The 18,461-nt window shown below is 41.1% G+C and overlaps 2 protein-coding genes across 6 annotated transcripts; one reads left to right on the forward strand and one right to left on the reverse strand.

Annotated features, from left to right (window-relative positions):
• Window positions 1–132: 132 nt before the first annotated feature.
• LOC116210918 (DNA repair protein RAD5A) lies at window positions 133–7,054 on the reverse strand. Of its 5 annotated transcripts, none has more exons than XM_031545067.1 (20): window positions 6,317–7,054; window positions 5,939–6,072; window positions 5,744–5,825; window positions 5,522–5,575; window positions 5,296–5,442; window positions 5,051–5,202; window positions 4,888–4,972; window positions 4,512–4,778; window positions 4,215–4,361; window positions 3,975–4,130; window positions 3,393–3,460; window positions 3,144–3,266; window positions 2,963–3,062; window positions 2,761–2,873; window positions 2,149–2,424; window positions 1,828–2,028; window positions 1,483–1,576; window positions 1,319–1,390; window positions 1,093–1,221; window positions 133–872 (listed from the first exon to the last, which is right to left on the reverse strand). In XM_031545067.1, the coding sequence occupies exons 1-20, from the start codon at window positions 6,866–6,868 to the stop codon at window positions 750–752; spliced, it is 3,075 nt and encodes a 1,024-aa protein (XP_031400927.1). In that variant the 5' UTR covers window positions 6,869–7,054; the 3' UTR covers window positions 133–749. The 5 variants fall into 5 exon arrangements, with proteins under 5 accessions (XP_031400927.1, XP_031400924.1, XP_031400928.1 ...); XM_031545064.1 differs by having other exon boundaries at window positions 5,690–5,825; XM_031545068.1 differs by having other exon boundaries at window positions 1,093–1,211; window positions 5,690–5,825; window positions 6,317–7,053.
• Window positions 7,055–9,919: 2,865 nt separating this feature from the next.
• LOC116211461 (DDT domain-containing protein PTM) lies at window positions 9,920–18,075 on the forward strand. The gene is made up of 10 exons (XM_031545853.1): window positions 9,920–10,073; window positions 10,266–11,229; window positions 11,446–12,159; window positions 12,368–13,583; window positions 14,387–14,675; window positions 14,782–14,906; window positions 15,052–15,512; window positions 15,603–15,631; window positions 15,892–16,350; window positions 16,645–18,075. The coding sequence occupies exons 2-10, from the start codon at window positions 10,406–10,408 to the stop codon at window positions 17,550–17,552; spliced, it is 5,025 nt and encodes a 1,674-aa protein (XP_031401713.1). The 5' UTR covers window positions 9,920–10,073; window positions 10,266–10,405; the 3' UTR covers window positions 17,553–18,075.
• Window positions 18,076–18,461: the final 386 nt, after the last annotated feature.

The following is an 18,461-nucleotide window of genomic DNA, read 5'->3' on the forward strand; positions in this document are numbered from 1 at the left end:
CTTAGATACATCGTGTCAACAGGATGCTGAGACATTGTTCCGCGTTGCGGCATATTAGTAGATGATGATTGATTTTTAATCCCGATGAATTGATTAGCAAGGGACATGAATCGGGCAAAACAATAGTAAATGTGCTCTGCTCGGAGGATAAAGCAACTCTGCACCTCAATGATGTCCATCCAAACAATTGTACTTCTGGTTCTAAAACAAACTGAGTTTTCCAAAGCTAAAAATTACTCACAAAGCCTCCGGTATGAATCATCACTGTATTGCGGAAAGCTTGTTCCGGACGCCCAAAAAAAAAAAAATTATAGAGCATCAAGATCTCATCTAAATATAATTTTGACCCGAGGAATCGAACCATTATATCTCCTACAGAAGGTAGTTGCAATTCCCAACGACACATCAAATTAAGACCCCAACAAGCTGATATAAATTAACACCATTTCCCCTTCTCATTGTATCAGAAACTGGTTTTCCACCATCATTGCAGCTTAAAGGACGAGGAGGACACCTTCAATGCTTCTGTACAAAGGTCTCCACCAAAATATCAGCTTCAATTGCGCATTGAACTGCAAAGATGAGCGACTTCGATATTGGACTTGTTTGGGTCTGTCAACTTGAAAGAACCAACTTCATCGGACTGTTCCTTGGACTGTTAGAATGAGCTGTAGAATGCTACTGAGTTTTGAGCAACCTTTGCTCTTAATGAACCTAAAAGGATCTCTCTTCTCCTCAAGGTCCCTCTCCTATGTGAAGAGCATCTTAAGCTCCTCGATACGGGCGCTCCTGACTTCTTGATCTGTCAAGGCACCAGATATCAGCCTCTGCTTCCGAGCTTGCAGCGCCTCCATCCTCTCCTCCACTGTTCCCTGCTCATGTATATTAGATATTCCAGGAAACAAAGTCAGAACAGAGAGATAATAAAAATTACTCCTAGAAAGACAATTATCTGCGACTGAATCGACTATGGGCATTCACTTTGTGGAACCTATGGTTATCAGTGACATGGGACTGCAGGTGACTTCTACTTTAAACTTACTAGGAAGGTAGAAGAAATGAAAGCTATAAAAGCAAGCAGGTCTCAAGTACAAGAGACAAAACGGAGGAACCTTCACAATGAACCGTTTGATCATCACTCTCTTGGTTTGCCCTATGCGATGAATCCGCATGACAGCTTGCTCCTCTACTGCTGGGTTCCACCATGGATCCTACAGTACACTAGCGATCATTTGCTGTTTACACAGAGCTAACGGTTTTTTCTCAATGAACAATTAGTAGAACAGAGGAAGTCTAGCTTGGGAAATCTCAGCTTTACCATGACAAAAGCATTAGAAGCTGCTGTCAGATTTATACCAACCCCACCAGCCTTCAGTGACATCAATAACACCTGAATTCAGACCCAACTCATTTGATTAAGTCATGTCCTCTATTTATGTTACCCAACTAGATGTTGAGAAGTGAAAAGATGCATGTACTAACCGGAATATCACTGTCTTCTGAGAACTGTCTTATCAAATTTTCACGTTGTTGCTGGTTGAGAGATCCGTCCAAACGAAGAAACGGGATCTTATTTCTGAATGAAACAATGAAAATAGATTAACTTCCCCCAGAGATATCAAGTTCCCGGGAGTATTTCAAATAGAGGGATGAATGAGTCTAAGCTACATATAACAGATGGCTCGCAATATTCTATAACACTGTCATAAACCTGGGCATAATAATTCATTCGCACTCAGCAGGAGGCGAGGCAAATATATCAAGATTTGAGGAAGATTATGCAATAAGGCATGCATTAAGATGCTGAATTGCAACCACCAATCCTACCGAGAAAGTGGAATTTGCAAAAGGTCCAGAAAAGCAGTCCACTGGCTGAAGACGATGCTCTTTGAACCCAATGACCGAAGATTATCAAGTTCATGCAAGAGAACAGCTACTTTGGATGATTCAACCCAGTTTTTCTCGATATCGATCTGGAAACGACTTTCAGTGGGGGCAGTAATCAAATCTTGTCTGCTAATAATTTTCCTGTAAAGATGACATGTAGATCTGTTAGTTTCAGTTTCCCTATCCCATAACACAATCAAATAATAATCAGAAAAACATAATAAGGATAATCTGAACTTCTAAATTGACGAGCAGATACACCTGCAAACAGGGCATAACCCAGAATTCGAATTTCGCCAACTTGCCAAGAGACACTCTCGGCATAAGCGATGAGCACAAGGGGTCAATACTGCGTCTTCGAATGCTTCGAGACATATTGGACACTCTCCCTGTTCCCCTTTGCGCAGCTCTTCCAAAACCTCTTGAATGTAAGCCCTTGAAACTACTTTGCCTTCCTTATCCAGTACATCCGCACTGCCTTTCAGAAAGCGTTTTGCCAGCTTGTTCAAGTCAGCAAACTCTTGTGTGTCCCCTCGACTGATAAAACGAAATTCCATCAGAAGTGAAATTGCACAACACGGTGTTTCAAAAATATTATCATTCGAAAGGATGATAAACCATCTGAACATGAAACTTCAGCGATTAGATTGTAGGGAAAGCAAATTTAAAATCATGAATAAGAAGACTATCATAAGTATGAGAAGAAAATTGAGAAGGTTATGCTCATGGAGAGGAGAATATTGTATCAGTATTTTAAGTGCTCTCCCTTCATTGCCATAGCAAAAAAAAAAAAAGGCAGGAAAAGATCATTGATGTAGTCAACAAGTAAAAGTTAGTCAGGAAACAAAAATGCAGCAGATATGGAATTCACACCTCATGACAAGAAATGGATGATCACAGCACTGGCGAAGGCGCAAAAGTAACTCTAATATGGAAGCATAATTGTGAAGAACCCTCCCTTGCTCAACGAATTTATCAAACTTGACCTGAAGAATTTTCCATAAGCATGATATGAGGAAGGCAGTCACAGTAAATGAATGTTCCTAGCAACTAAGCTGCGTGTGTCAATCTAGACCTTGGATTTTTTGAAAAGTGCTTCATAGAAGTCTCTCTCTGCTTCTGTTAGATCGCAGTAAATCACTTGAATATCAGCAGGAGGAAGAACCAGAATGGGCCTGCAGAGACGCAAATGTAAGACGGCATATTGCAAGAAAAACAGAGACCAGAAAACTGTTATCTTGAATTATTTGACCTACCTCCCTTCTTGGTCAGTGGTAAACTTTGTTCTCCTTAACATAATCGGTTTTAAGATAGACTGCACCAACTTCAACCCTCTTTCATCGCCCTCCTCAAAAGGTTTTTGAATTAGTTTATTCCACCTAGATTCAAGAATGAAGGCACTGCATAAATAGGAGGGCATATATATGTGTGTGTAAAGACATACCACATAAATCATGCTTCAGTAATCCCTAATGGGAGAAGCGAGAAAAAGAAACTAAACTTACCATGCCCAGTTTCCCCAAGGTTCCACTCGTAGAAACCGGAGAAGACTGTAAATGTCCTCGAGGCTGTTCTGTGACGAGACAAATCGAGTTGCATATAAGAAAACAGAGAACTTTTCCTACGAATGACTCTTACAAAGCAAAGCATGTATTGCATCAATTTGAACAAGAGCCGAAAGCTGTAGGTAAATTTTCTCAGTCTATTCTTTCCAATTATATAAAGAGGAGAGGATCCTGATTTAACCAACAAAAAACAAAACATTCTTAACCACCTCGAGCAGTTAAATTATGATCAATTCTTTAAAAAAAAACAAAATATTCTGAAAACTAGATATCAACCCATGCAAAAGCCGATGGACCAAAACCACTTCGTAATTTAACTAGAATCACAAGCTCAGATGAAACCATTTAGTTGCTTTGACTACATCTGGCTGTAAAACTTGACTTCAGAAGGAGGAAAGAAAACTCAGATTGCAATGAAAACTTGAGGAGATAACTTGGAAATTGTGTGTATGAACTAAAATAGTTTATCCGCAACTTCTATATGAAATATGCTATTAAAAAAATTTATATGCGAAATATAACCTGGATAGGTGTGCCGGTGAGACACCACCGACGGTCAGCTTCGAGAGCTGCAGCAGCCAAAGAAATTTGACCTTTTGAGGATTTTATTGTATGTGCCTCATCAAGTACCACTCTGAACCATCTAACTGAGAAAAGCCCCCCATTTTCCTCAGCATTCTGCATACAGAGTAAGATTAAATAAATGCATTGTTTGGGCAGACATATCAATAAGTAAACTATATACTTAAACAAAAAGAATACCTCTGAAGAAAATTCTGAGGCTAAGATACCATATGTAGTAATAACAACATCACTCTGCGAGAGAATCTTTGCATCCTTTGGTCGACTTTGTCCGTAATGTGTATATATAGACAACGATCCAGGTTGTGCGTGACTTTCAATTTCAGCCTGCCAATTGTGTTATATAGTAACAGCCATTAAAAATGCAGAAGCATCAACTTGTACAGATGTTTATACACACAATACAATTACAATCAAATCCTTAGATAAAGAAAAAAGAAAAAGAAAAAGAAGTTCGATGGGATAAAGCAGAGTTACCTTCCATTGCCCTAGAAGTGTCATCGGGCATACAATCAAACTGCCACCACTTGCAAGTACATTCCTCTGCTTCACCAACTTGTTGAACCCCAGAAGTTTTGTCGCCTCCTTGGATTGATGTAGGGACAGTTCCAGAGCATCTTCAGCAGATTCATTGGATATCTGAGATGTGCTTTGACTACGAGGCAATTTTCCTCTTCCAGAATGTGCGAGGAGAAGAGATAATGTCATAATTGTTTTTCCAAGTCCCATAGAATCTGCCAGAATCTTCAATTGCACAGCAAAGTCATGTCAATAAGTAGAAGAGCATTAATCCTTGAAGTACTAACATTCACAAGGAAGCTACTTATTACTTATCATGTTTTCTCAATCATACCCCTCCTCGAGCCATCTGAAGTGTGCTTGGAAATTCTGTTGTAGCATCCCCTGAGAATGCATTCAAATAGACAACAAGGTTCCTCCTGTAATCAAGACCTCCAGTGAGCCCATATCCCAGAATTAGTAGACTAAACCAAGAGTTTTGAAATAATATAACACACTTGTCTGCTAGACGATAAGCTTCCCAGCATGGATGAAGGGTTGTCGCAGACTCAACCATGCACCGTCCCTTCTCCAAATGGACCATCCAATAGAGGGCCTGCTTTTGGTATGGACGAAGTTCACATTGAAGAGTGCAGGGAGGCTCCATCTCCTAAATTGAGAAGTCCTCTGTTATATCACCTATAATTGACACTACCATAACCACTACTTACTGATACATGGTATGTTGAAAAAGGAGTGTTACCTCCAACTCAGAGTTTTCTTGAACACCAACAATTTTGTCGACATCAGAATCTAAGAGAGCCACCTCATTTTCAGCTTCTTCTCCATTCCTAGATAGATTACTATTTTTGTTGACAGCTGACAATGCAGCTGGGAGACCAGAACTGACCTGGGGAAAAAAAAAGTATTACATCATAATATCATAAGAGTGTAAGTGTTAATATGGGTAAATTACGCCCTTCCAATACCTTCATATCCAAAGGTCGTTTCCTTGTGTGCAGATCACTGGGAGTGTACTCTGCCTAATTTAAACAAAAATAAGGATGTCATGAAATTAAAGATTAATTTCAAATGCAATGACAACACAAGAAGAGATCCTTGTTCAGGACTTATTCAATCAGGCAGCAAAGCATTACCCTTTTGAAGGGGGTTAGACCAAGCAACCTGAAAAGATTTGGAAGCGGATGTACCACTGACTCATCAGCAGAATTGAGCGTTGCCTTGAGTGAGGTGTGATGTTGCTTACAGAACATTGAACTATTGATGTATACACTGGCACAGATAAAACTTTTAGCTTCATTGAAGGCCAACAATTTGCATACTACTTAAAAGAACCAGAGATGCGTAGGTGAAGAAAGAGATGCAGTTGTCTCTTGAAAGTTTACCTCAGAGATAAAAGAACGGTGTCCATAATACTCAACGTATCAGGAGCTGATTTACAAAAGCCCTCGATTCTCACCTTCTTGTCCCTCACCAGCGGCAAGAGACATCGAGCCCACTCATTCGGTATCCGACCAATCTACAAACACCACCATTTGAGATACTAAGCATATCCTCAACAAGACTTTTTTTTATGACAAATAGCAAGTGCGGAACGACCCAGATAATGACAAAGCACCACTTTGAGATTGACATGAGTTTACATGATTTCGAATAAATCAACTGTACCTTGAATCTTTCAAAACTGATACGAAACATAGTAAAGACACAAATTCTGACAAACTACAATGATATGGTCCCAAACGAACATCACTAATTGATACCTCTCCATGATCCTTAGTGGAAAACCGCACAATCTCTGAACAAGCCGCCAAGCTCCTCCCTTTGACGATTTTTCCAGGAGAAGGGGAACTCAAACTCTTCTTCGATGGAAATGTGAAAGTCACTTCATCACCTGACTTCACTCTCCTCCCCTTACACGTCGACAGCCCAGCCACTTCACCACCACCGACAAACCACCAGTCACTCTCCGTCGAACCCGAACCTTCTCTACCATCTCCCACGGCACTTTCCCCAGCAACCGAGTTCATACGTGAGTCATCCGTTGCACGAGCGACCCCGTTATCTACTGGATCCGGCTTCAAGGAAGCCCGTCTGTTGTCGGCCTGGGAGCTGTGACTGGACACCCTAGGGTTTCTCGGCATCTGGGGCACGCCTTTCGAGCTGAAATTTGGGGTGTCGAAGATAATGTTGACGGCAGCTGTCACGTCATTGTTCGCCAAGTGCAATGCTCTAATTATATCCATGTCCGTGTAATCCATGCCGACGACGGACCGGACGGTGGACAGTTGCTCCTCCGTCGCCTTGCTCCCCATCTGAAAGATCACAGGGCAGGACACGGAACCCTAACTTAGGCCGCAATTGCAAGAGAAGAGAATGCAGAGTGCAGAACAAGCCGAGGAATCCGCCGGATACGGCAGTGGACAGAGGCGGTGGGTTCAACGGCCGCCGGCGCGAGGGATAAATTGAAATTCAGTGAAGAAGAGTGTTTGAAATGGCGGGGACGGTGAGGGAAGGCAAAAAGAGGAGTGCAGTGTAAGCTTGACACGTGGCTTCCCGCCACTTGAGCGGGGGTTTCCCGGGGAAAGCTATGCGGTATTAAGTACTCTCGGCGCATGCTCCTCCTTAGCCAAATGCACTGCATTCCTGCTTTACCTTGAGCTAGAAGGAGCATGCACCCGGTGTAACTAAATTATCATCCATAGAGCTTACGTCATGTTTGATTCACTGGGCCGACAATGCGAAGCCCAGTAGTCCTGTTCGGGCTTTTGAGTCTGAATGTAGTGGGCTTTCTTTTTTTGCTCTTTTTTGGGTGATAATAATACTTGTAAAATCTAGGAAAACTCTAACATGACAACAAGTTATAGTGACGAACTTAGTATTTTTGTTTAAATGTTTAGTATTTCAATTCAAGTATTTAGTATTTTTGTTATTTGTGATGGATTATAGAAAATAATAAATACTTCAACCGTAATAATAAATACTTAAATTGAAAGTAGAAGTAAAAAGACACTTGTACAAATTACGATTATTAAAGGTACTAAACACTTGAACTGAAATACTAAATGCTTGAACTAAAAGTACCAAATGTGCCACGGTAACTCAATGTCATGCTATAAAAACCCATGAAATCTATGTTGATTTTTTTTTTGTTACAAAACAGATTGTGGGCATAGTATAATAAAAAATAAATATTAATAGCCAATATAGGAACACGAATAATCTCACTGGATATCAAACATATTACCTCTTGATTGTTAAGCAAAATGGTGCACAACTGCAATACACAATCTTTTTAGTTGATCATAAGGTTTTAAATTTTAATTTAATTAAAATAGATTATAATTGTTTTGGCTACTAAAATAGACTAGAATGAATTTGCTATTTCATTAACTCACCTCCCGAGGCACGTAGTGTCAAATCTTTTGCTTCTTTTATAGATACGAGTAACGAGGTAAAGTACAAATAGCACAGCTAATGCCTCGTGGTAATCAAATATAAATTTTTACAAATTACTTATCACCCTAATAAGATAAATTTAGCATTGATTCTCCGGCGATGCAATATATACGAAACAGATGAGTTGAAGTCTAACGAACATACAATGGAAATTATGACATACATCCGATGTATGGATAATCGTACTGGACTAATCCTGTTCAAGTTGATACATTCAACGTATGAATCGAATGCAAACTACTCTTTTACTTCGCAAATAATGTTTGGAATGTTATCGCGTAATCAAATTCGGGTTATACAGTACATAAGATTGACAATGGTTAGGGAGTCCAATGAATATGAGGATAAAACTCAACTTTAAACGAAAGAGAGAGAGAATGCACAATGAAATTCATCGAAACAAAAGTGATTGGAAAACAGAACGATGTAGAAGAGGAGGATCATGAGCAATCAACCGCTAAAGAGAACATATCATCACCTCGCTAAATAACATTAATATAAAGATCGTATCAGGTAACGACTGATTTTCAGTGATCATTAATATGGACATTTTTTTGAATTATCATTATGTAACAACTAAGTAAGTCGATACTAATTGAAGGAATGGAGATGTTAAATATAAACTCAATAAGGATTTTATCGTTTTCATGTCCTTGGAATTCACATGCATAGAACAAAGGATTTTTAGGTGACTTTTATTTTTTGAGCATCTTAATATTCTTTGGTAAATAGAAAAATAAAATATCAGGGGGGGAAAAATAGAAAGAGCAAAAATGAAAAAGTCATGTAATCCCAATAAAAGAAACCGCCGACGAATAAAATTCGTAGATTCCTAAGCAAACCACAAAAAATGAAATTGGCGGGGCGACAAACAAAATATTAAACACGAAAATGTTCCCGCCAATTTGAATTCCCTCATAATTCCCCCCCACGGCAGGCAAACTTCAACCCCCGTAAGCCGAGTGGAAGTAACTTATTTTTAAAATTAAATAATTTTAAAAAAACCGCAAAACGGGCCCCTGAGTTGACTCGGGCGCTGCTGTCCCGCCTGAGTGGAAATAGCAATTTTGCGGCGTACGGTCGTCGGAATACATGTATCATTCACTAATATTTCTAATCCCATTGCCGAAATTTCCTTAAAATGAACAAGAAAATATCATACTACATGGCGAGTTGGTCGGCGCCATATTCCATTTTTCGGGGAGATAATATATATATTTTTATCATTTTACCCAAAAACAACTTCATTATACAATTTTAACAATAAACAAAATATGTTTATAGATAAATAATACACATAAGATGTTTATTCAATTTTATTTCTCTTTTTCTTGACAAAAATTATCATTAGGTTACGAGATATAAGAGATGTTCCATGAGGCGTGGTACTTCATGCGCGCGAGCCATCTGATGAAAAATTTATAGTGATCTAAGGTATATAAATATATGAATTTATGGGTACTCAAGTGACGTTCTGCTAATAAGCATGGCCCATGAGAACTTGTAGGCCCACCAAACAAAACAAGTAAGTCCGGCCCACACAAGCCAGACTTGTGGCCAAGCGGAAAAACATTTTCCAAACGGTGATCATTTATGTTATGTTACGATATAATAGCACAAATATAAAAGATAATATAATATTTTTTCGAGAAGCCGCGCACGTATATGTCAAGTGACGTTGTGGTCTTTGTATACGGGGTTGCCGAAAGTTAATAAATGATGTACCGTGTTTTTTATGATATCTTAGGTGTCCGTGTTCATCCAAAGCAGTATATATATACCCCTCACCCCCCAATTGACTAGGGGCACACCCAGATTTTCCAACCACACTCCTCTGCCATCCGAATCAAGAACGAGTCAGGCGGGTTGTGACTCAGATTAACCGAGTCGGAGAACTGAGTCCGACACGTAACAGCGCGCGGTAACTTTAGCTTTGGGTAGAAGGTGGAAGGTGTGGAGATCCCGTACTCCTCTCCTTCTCTCTCTTATTAGGGCTTCCGCTCTCTCTCTTTCTCTCTCTAACCTCAGAGAGCTTCAATGGCGGTTATCACTCGCCTAACGGTACGTCTCCTCTCTTCTTCCTCTGCTCCCCTCGTTTTCCCTTTCACTTTCAGAGGGCTCCAATGAATCGATCGAATATCCGAAGAGATTCGGACCTCTCTCGCCCACGGAACGTTCAGTTCCATACACACCGTTCTACTATGCGGAGAAGCATCATTTTCATCTCATTTCGTGTTCTGGTTGGTCTTATAGGATCTGCGCGGAGTGTGATTTCGTCGGAGGTAGCAGCGAGGCGGTTGCTGAGTCTGGTGGCCGTTGTTGCTAGCATAGTGGAGGCTTTGGAGGACGAACCCTAAGCTTCGATTCAGGATCTGATCCTGTTGGATTGCTCAATGGAGCCGGCATTACCAAGAAAAAGGGGCAGGCCGAGGAAACGGCCGCTTCCTGAGGTGGAAAATGACGTCGGTGAGAAGTCGGCTCCCGACTCTAAGAGGCAGACAAGGAGCAGCATGAAGCCGATTGCACTGGTCGGTCGATACGTGCTGAAAGAGTTCTCGGGAAATGGGACCTTCCTGGGGAAGATAGTGTGTTATGACACGGGGTTGTATAGGGTGGATTACGAGGATGGGGATTGTGAAGATTTAGAGAGCAGAGAGCTCCGAAATATTATTATAGATGAGAGCGACTTCACTGATGAGCTGAATAGAAAGAGGAAAAGATTAGATAAACGGGTATCCAGTAAGAGGGCGAAAACAGTAGATGTCCCTGAGAAGAATGAGGTAGATAAGGCCGGGTCATCCTCTGGGACTGAAGTATGCAGTGCGCCCATTGTTGAAGATAATGGAGATGTAGCTGACAGTGATGTGGATGCTGATTCGTCAAGTGAGTCATTCGAGTGTGAACAAGATGGTGTCTCGGGTTCTGAGGCTGAGCCAATACCTGTACCACCTGCACCACTATTGCCAAAATCATCGGAGAGTATAGGTGTTCTGCAGGAGTATGTGCCACATCTGCTTTCTGTATATGGGTTTTTAAGGTCATTCAGTGTCACACTCTTTCTCTACCCCTTTGGCTTGGATGATCTGGTAGGGGCCGTCAACTGTAATGTTCCAAACACATTGTTGGATGCAATTCATGCTTCTTTGATGCTAGTATTAAAGCGTCATCTCGAAAATCTCTCCTCAGAGGGTTCAGAGCCTGCTTCGAAATGTCTGAGGTACTTGCATTGCACTCATTGCAATACAGATTGGATGTTTTTAATTTAATGAAAAACAATGTAATGCAATGCTGTGAGAGATTGGTCTTTGCTGATTTAAAGGTAGTTACCAGTGTCTCTTTGAACAATCTAACCATATGGGTGATCAAATACCGACTCTTGCTCAGGGATTAGTGCACATATGCTTTCAATCTTATGTTGTCTCTTTGTTTGCAGGTGTGTCGACTGGAGCTTGCTTGATACTTTAACATGGCCTGTTTACGTATTCCATTACTTAACTTTGATGGGCTATGTGAAGGGCCTGGAATGGAGATGGTTTTTTGATGGCGTCTTGGAAAAGGATTATTATTCTTTACCTGCATGGAGGAAATTGTTAATCCTGCAAATTCTATGCGATGAAGTGTTGGAGTCTGCGGAGCTGAGAGCTGAAATTGACATACGTGAAGAATCAGAAGTTGGAATAGACCCAGATGGAGTTGCAAGCAATCCTGCAGATAATCGGCCAAGAAGGGTCCACCCACGCTATTCCAAAACATCTGCTTGCTATAACAGAGAAGTTATGGAAGTAATCTCTGATAGTCATGATATGAAGTCACGTCCCAATTCAAATTCCAAAGCCAGTACTTTTGATGTTACAGAGATGGTTGCGGCTGAAGGGAATGTTGATGAGGATAGTAATGGTGACGAGTGCCGGCTTTGTGGCATGGATGGAACCTTGCTTTGTTGTGATGGGTGCCCATCAGCGTACCACTCCAGATGTATTGGCGTGGCGAAAATGTATATACCTGAAGGGCCATGGTATTGTCCCGAGTGCACAGTTAATAAAATTGGGCCAACTATCACATCAGGGACCTCACTAGTAGGTGGCAAAATATTTGGAGTTGATCCATATGGGCAAGTTTTCCAGGGTTCTTGCAATCACTTACTGGTGTATGTTTTCAGCGACCCTCTACTTACCCGTAATTTTCTAAATTGATATGTCTCTTGAATTGCTTCTTAATTCCTCCATTATCTTGTTGGTCATCATCTATGTGCTGCCTAGATTAGCCATGTTTTACATGTTGCAGCTTATTATTTGTGGAAGTTGTCTATCTGTTATATCTTTTGGTATTGAAGCTAAGAAATTACTTTATTGCAGCCTGAAGACATCTTTCAGTGAGAAATCATATTGCCGATACTACAATCAAAAGGATATTGTGAAAGTATTGCAAGCACTTAACTCATCGATGCAACTTGCAGTTCTCTATTTGGATATATGCAAGGCTATTGTAAAACACTGGGACATTCCAGATTCTGTCTTTTCCCTCTCAAAAATCATGGAGGCATGCATGAATCAAGGAAATCATAGGGAAGCTAAACATGGTTCTGCTCAGCCACTTAGCTCTTCAGGCAAAGAAAGCCAAAAGGTCGTAGATGCTGTTGAAGTTCAAAGTGTAAGCAATGTGACTGGAAATTCTACAGATGCTGTGCCATTATCATCTGGTATGAACTTGTCAAATGGAAGTCAAAGAACCCACATTGATGCCCATGATCCTCAAATTGCTGGTGACTTGCTAAAGGAATGTTCCCTTGTGAGTTTGGGGCTACGGGATCAGGTTAGAGGAGGGACTGACTCATGTTCAGGTTCCATTAACCAGCAAGCTGAACCATCCAACGTAACCTGTCAGAGCGTTTGTGACAGATCAAGCACAGCCAACCATGTCATTAATATGCATTCAAATGGTATGCCTCATAATAAGTCTTCGTCGAGTACAGTGCATCAGCCCACGGGGATGGCAGTAGGTGATAGAAAATTTGCTGGTGATTGCTTGTTCTTTGGTTTTCTTTTCAAACCACAGGCATATATAAATCACTATATGCAAGCGTATTTTGCTGCTTCGGCTGCTGCAAATTTGGCCACTCTCTCGGCAGAGGAGGGCCAGGTCCTCGAGGGTCATGCTGCTAGAAATCCTAAGAAAGTTGTATCTGTTATTTCTCAACAAATGAAGGCATTCTCAAGAAGTGCCTCTCGATTTTTCTGGCCCAGTTCAGAGAAGAAACTTTGGGAGGTTCCAAGGGAGAGGTGTGGTTGGTGTTACTCTTGCAAGAGTGGTCCTGCCAGTAGGAGAGGATGTATGTTGAATTCAGCAGCCACTATCGTTAGTAAAAGTACTCTGAAGGTTCTCAGTGGTCTTCATCCTATAAAGAGTGGAGAGGGGTGTCTTCCTAGCATGGCTACATACATTTTGTTGATAGAGGAGAGTTTTCATGGACTCATAGGCGGTCCCTTTCTGAATGAGAATTTTAGAAGAGAGTGGCGCAAAATGGTAGTGGAGGCTTCAAGCTGTGTCATACTCAAAGCCCTCTTGCTTAAGGTTAGTATGCACTGTTTACCTCTTTATCCTGGCCTTTTTTTTTTTTCCCTTTCCGTTTGAGGTAAGATGTTCTTCTAGCTTTCTATTTGCTATTTTCATGTCATAGGAAAGTAACATTTACGATGATTAGTGTCTTTCATGATCCTTTTACCTTTCTCTAGGTTTTGTTCTTGCAAGTTGTTCGTTGTGTGAAAAAACACCTTTAAGCAAAAGGAAACCAAGACAGACATTTCTTTTCTTTATTTTTTTTCCCTTTCAGTTTGATGCAACATTGGTTTATGAATTTTACTATCTATTAAGTTTTCTGTGCATTCTTACATTCACTGAGATGGTCTTTAACATTGTCCAAATCAAACAAGTTTAGCAAGCAAGTTCAACTGTTTTATTGGCTTCTACGTGTCCAGCTAAGCCCTCTCCAATGCTGCTGTTTTCTCCTAATAGATATTTTATTCGTTCTGCTGTAAGGGATGTTTTGTTACAAAAAAGGAAAAGTATGTTAATGTATGCACTATGCTGTAAAACAAATTTCCCATGTTTAAGAAACTTGAACATCTCACTCTTATCTTCCAACTGTACTGGAAATTATGATGTTTTAAATCATCTAGCTGTGAAGCACTGCTTCTGGATTGTGTCTTTATTCGTTATAGATAAAAGATGCAGTGCATTAGGGGAGGCAAATGGTGTTAAACTCTTCATCCTTAAGGTGCATCATTGATTGAGGTTCAATTTTCACGATAATTGCTGTGCTTTATGTTTTACTAGATCTATTCCCTCCTTAACTGACCAAATGCTTAAACTGGCAGCTTGAAGAACATATTCGGCCTGTGGCTCTTTCTGGTGACTGGTTTAAATTGGTGGATGATTGGTCAGCTGAATGTTCAGTTACTCAAGGTACTACTTGCACTACTGGAATTATACAGAAGCGTGGACCTGGTGGGAGGCCGAACAAGAAGCAGTCTACTCTATCTGAAGATACAGAAGATGATTGTCTCGAAAAAAGTTTCAGCTGGTGGCGAGGAGGGAAGCTATCAAAGATTTTATTGAACAAAGCAGTCTTGGCGTGCTCAATGATAAAAAGAGCAGCTCACCAGGGTAACTTCTGCAAAAAACGTTTCAATTTATGTATCGCGCTTTTTTCTCTTTTTAGATTTTTCAGTGACACTGTCTTTCCTCTTCCCCCCCTCTTTTACATGTATAGCGGGTTTGAGAAAGATCGCAGGTGTGCATTATGCTGATGGCTTTGAGGTTCCCAAAAGAAGTAGGCAGTCGGTTTGGAGAGCTGCAGTTGAGATGAGTAAGAACGCATCCCAGCTTGCTCTCCAGGTTTGTCCTCATTTTCTGTTCATTCAACATGTACATCTTTTCCAATTTTTTTTTGCTTTTAATTAATTATGTCCTCTATTGATTGCAAACAAATCGATGTAAAAAATTTAGGCAGGAAACTCAAGTAGGTTTTGATTTGTACCAGGTCAGATATCTGGATCTGTTTTTGAGATGGAACGACCTCATTCGTCCAGAATTGAACCTTCCAGATGGAAAAGGCCCTGAAATAGAAGTTTCGGCTTTTAGAAATGCCAGTGTTTGCGATAAGAAAATTTCCAAGAATAAGATTGTATATGGAGTTGATTTTGGGATGCAAAAGCACCTTCCATCCCGAGTTATGAAGACCATCATTGAGGTAGAGCCAATTCAAGGAGGAAATGAAAAGTACTGGTCCTATGAAACGCACATTCCTTTATACTTAATCAAAGAGTATGAGGAGAGGTCGAAAATGCTCTCTCCATCTGAGGTGCCATCAAATGTGCTAGTGAAGTTGCGGAGGATGAGGTTCAAAGCGGCTCGCATGGATATATTTTCTTATCTCGAATATAGGAGAGATAATGTGGAGAAGTTCTCTTGCTCGTCTTGTCAACTGCATGTTTCGATAAGGTAATTGTCCACAATGTCTAAAGATGGTTTTGTATTTCCTATTTTTAACTTGCTCTAATTTGACTTGCATTTTTCTGGTAAAAATTTCAGGGATGTGGTAAAATGCAGTGTGTGCCAAGGTATGTTAATACTTGACTGATTTTTTTTTTTTTTGGTTTTCTTTTGCATAGCTTTTTGCTTGAATGAAGTCTTACCCTTTGCCTTCTCGGCTTCTTAGATCTAAAGAATTGCATTCCCATAAGTCAGTTTCTCTTTCAAAATTTTAAGGAACAATTGGTTCACTTAAGTTAACCAAGCAAAGAGCCCTGCTCTAGGTTTGCTACCTTGAAGACAATCTTCATCAGAATGCTTAAGTTATTTTTTGCAATCTCCATACCAGGTTATTGCCATGATGGCTGCATCATATTCTCAAAATCATCACAGAATGGGCAAATTCAGTCCTCCATGACTTGCAAGCGGTGTCACCATGCAAAAGCTTTTATCAAGAAGGAAAGCACAGAATCTCCAACTAGTCCGTTGCTTTTGCAAGTCCGAGACTACCCGAAAACCAAGACAGTCCATGAAGTTCCTAAGATCAAGATCTCTATTCCACCATCTTTATCTGTGAAGTCAAAGGAGAAGGATGCCAAAAATGGTACCTCGGCCACAAAAGCCCGGAATACTACTTGGGGGATCATCTGGAATAAGAGGAACATTGATGATACAGGCTCTGACTTCAGGAAAGAAAATATTCTTTTGATTGGCAATGCGGATAGGAACAGGCCACAGCCCGTTTGTAAATTGTGTCAGAAGCCATACCATCCAGATCTGATTTACATCCGCTGCCCATCTTGTTCAAGTAAGTACCTTTTAAGAAATAAGCATTACTTTTTGCAGATTATTCATCATACCCTGAAAATTGTTTAACTGAGATAAAGTAAGTAGATAACAACTTAGGGTGCAAATTGCTGGTATGAGGTGATTCCAAATGCAATCAATTAGTTGATTTAATTAACTCAACAACTTAAGGGCGCAAGGTGGCCATAGACAAAACTTCCTGTTGCAAACCATTACTTGCTCGTTCTGTAGGAACTTTTTCCTATATAGTTTCTTATTGCTTCTTTTATTCATTTCATCTTTGGGGTATCTGCAGATTGGTACCATGCTGATGCTCTTGAAGTAAAGGCGTCTAGAGTTCCTGAGGTGCTTGGTTTTAAGTGCTGCAAATGTCGTAGGATAAAATCACCCGAGTGTCCATATGATGATAAAGTCAAGAACAGGGTGAAGCAGCAGCAGCCATCAAATTTGAAGCAGGATACTACTATACTTTTGGACTCTGATTCTGGAGATATGTCCGAATCAAAAGGATGGGAGCCCAGTACACCAATGATTTCCTCAGAAGAGTTGTCGACCCATGAAGTTGACCCCCTCCTTCAATCTGCCTCGCGAGTTGAACACTTAAAAGATGAAAATCTGGAATCTGGATTCGACTGGGCCACTGCTTCTGGGCCACAGAAACTGCCTGTGAGGAGGCACTTGAAGCGGGATTCGACGGCCTCATTTAGTCTTGCTGGTAATGATTTTTCTCATTTGGATCCATCCACAAGCCTCCCAACGGATATCCCATTGAGCATGGATAATGGACAGACTCCTACGACGGCATGGAAGTCAATGCATGAAAATGAGCAGGTCTCTGAGTTGGGAGGGTTCAGCTATGAGGATATGGAATTTGAACCTCAGACTTACTTCACTTACACGGAACTATTGGGTCCCGATGGTATTGGGCAGTTGGGTGCGGAGGATGCGCCTGGGGAGTGGGATAACTTGGATGCGGCAATATCTCAGGACGGGGGGTTTGCATTCAATGATGAATTGGAACATGCAATCTCTTTGGACACTTCCGTGGATGTTCAGTGTCAAGTTTGTCTGGGCTCGGAGCCTCTACCAAATCTTTCTTGCGAGGTATGCGGGCTATGTATTCATAACCAGTGTTCTCCTTGGGATGAGTCAGAGATCGAGCTTGGGGGATGGAGATGTGGCAATTGCCGCGAGTGGCGGTGAGAACTGGTTTTGAGGTCTGAGATGTCTTTGGGTTTTGGTTCGATGTCTTTTTTCTCATGGTGGAAGGCGAAGAAAAGAGATGCCTCAGTGGTGAAGATACACTGGGAAGGCCAAGCCAATATTCTTGATACTTTGTTCGCTTGAAATTGCGATATTTACAGCAATCGGGGGTGATTCTCTGTTGGGGGGGGGGGGGGGGGGGGGGGGGGCACTTCCGCAAGCGGAGAATTGGCATGGCCCTCGCAACAGTTGTAAGTTAGATCGTTCAGATTGTTGGTCATGGGTATGGCCATATAGTAGTCTGCGATTTGCTGTTGTCTTAGGCGTAGTAGGATCCAACAGGTAAAGAAAGCATTGGGGTTTTGGGTATATGCAATTTTTTCGGATCCTCGAAGATAAGCACCTGTTTCCTTTTTTATCAATCAGGGTGCTTATCCCATTGAAGCGCTTGTACAAAAAATTCGGCTTTCATAGACTTATTATTATTGGGATCAGGAATTAAAGTTTTCATTGTACATGCAAATCAGTTTACTGTTCTTTTTTTCTTTTTCCCCGGGGTATTGGATGGAAATGGAACAAAGAAGAACCAGTTAAGTTATGGTGCTGTACTTGCTGTCGCCGACGCAGCAAAGCGTTTATCGGCCACCTCGAATAATAGGCTGCATAGGTAGACCCATGCTGCAGTAGGATCGGTTGAGCCCAAGCGCCGTGCACAACGTTGGTCAGTTCTGCTGACACACAGGACGGGGACATGCTGCAAATTATGGGCTTGATTTCATGGGTCCAAGTTTTGAAGAGGCCAACCGGGCCTGAAGGTATTTTGGACCAATTCATGGATTGTAGGCTTGTGTACTTACACATACGATGGGACGACGATAAAGATAGGAGGGAGGGCCCAGCCTGAACCCG

Source organism: Punica granatum, chromosome 6 (assembly GCF_007655135.1).
Source record: "Punica granatum isolate Tunisia-2019 chromosome 6, ASM765513v2, whole genome shotgun sequence".
Lineage (NCBI taxonomy): Eukaryota > Viridiplantae > Streptophyta > Magnoliopsida > Myrtales > Lythraceae > Punica > Punica granatum.

Excerpts from the sequence above, each read along its gene's own strand:
- LOC116210918 (XM_031545064.1), bottom strand. The coding sequence starts at position 6,868 with ATGGGGAGCAAGGCGACGGAGGAGCAACTGTCCACCGTCCGGTCCGTC. Across the intron at positions 3,063-3,143 it reads ACCACTGACCAAGAAGGGAG|GCCCATTCTGGTTCTTCCTC; the intron begins GTAGGTCAAATA and ends GCGTCTCTGCAG. Across the intron at positions 2,425-2,760 it reads CATCCATTTCTTGTCATGAG|TCGAGGGGACACACAAGAGT; the intron begins GTGTGAATTCCA and ends TCGTTTTATCAG.
- LOC116211461 (XM_031545853.1), top strand. The coding sequence starts at position 10,406 with ATGGAGCCGGCATTACCAAGAAAAAGGGGCAGGCCGAGGAAACGGCCG. Across the intron at positions 12,160-12,367 it reads TCTTGCAATCACTTACTGGT|CCTGAAGACATCTTTCAGTG; the intron begins GTATGTTTTCAG and ends ACTTTATTGCAG. Across the intron at positions 13,584-14,386 it reads TCAAAGCCCTCTTGCTTAAG|CTTGAAGAACATATTCGGCC; the intron begins GTTAGTATGCAC and ends TTAAACTGGCAG.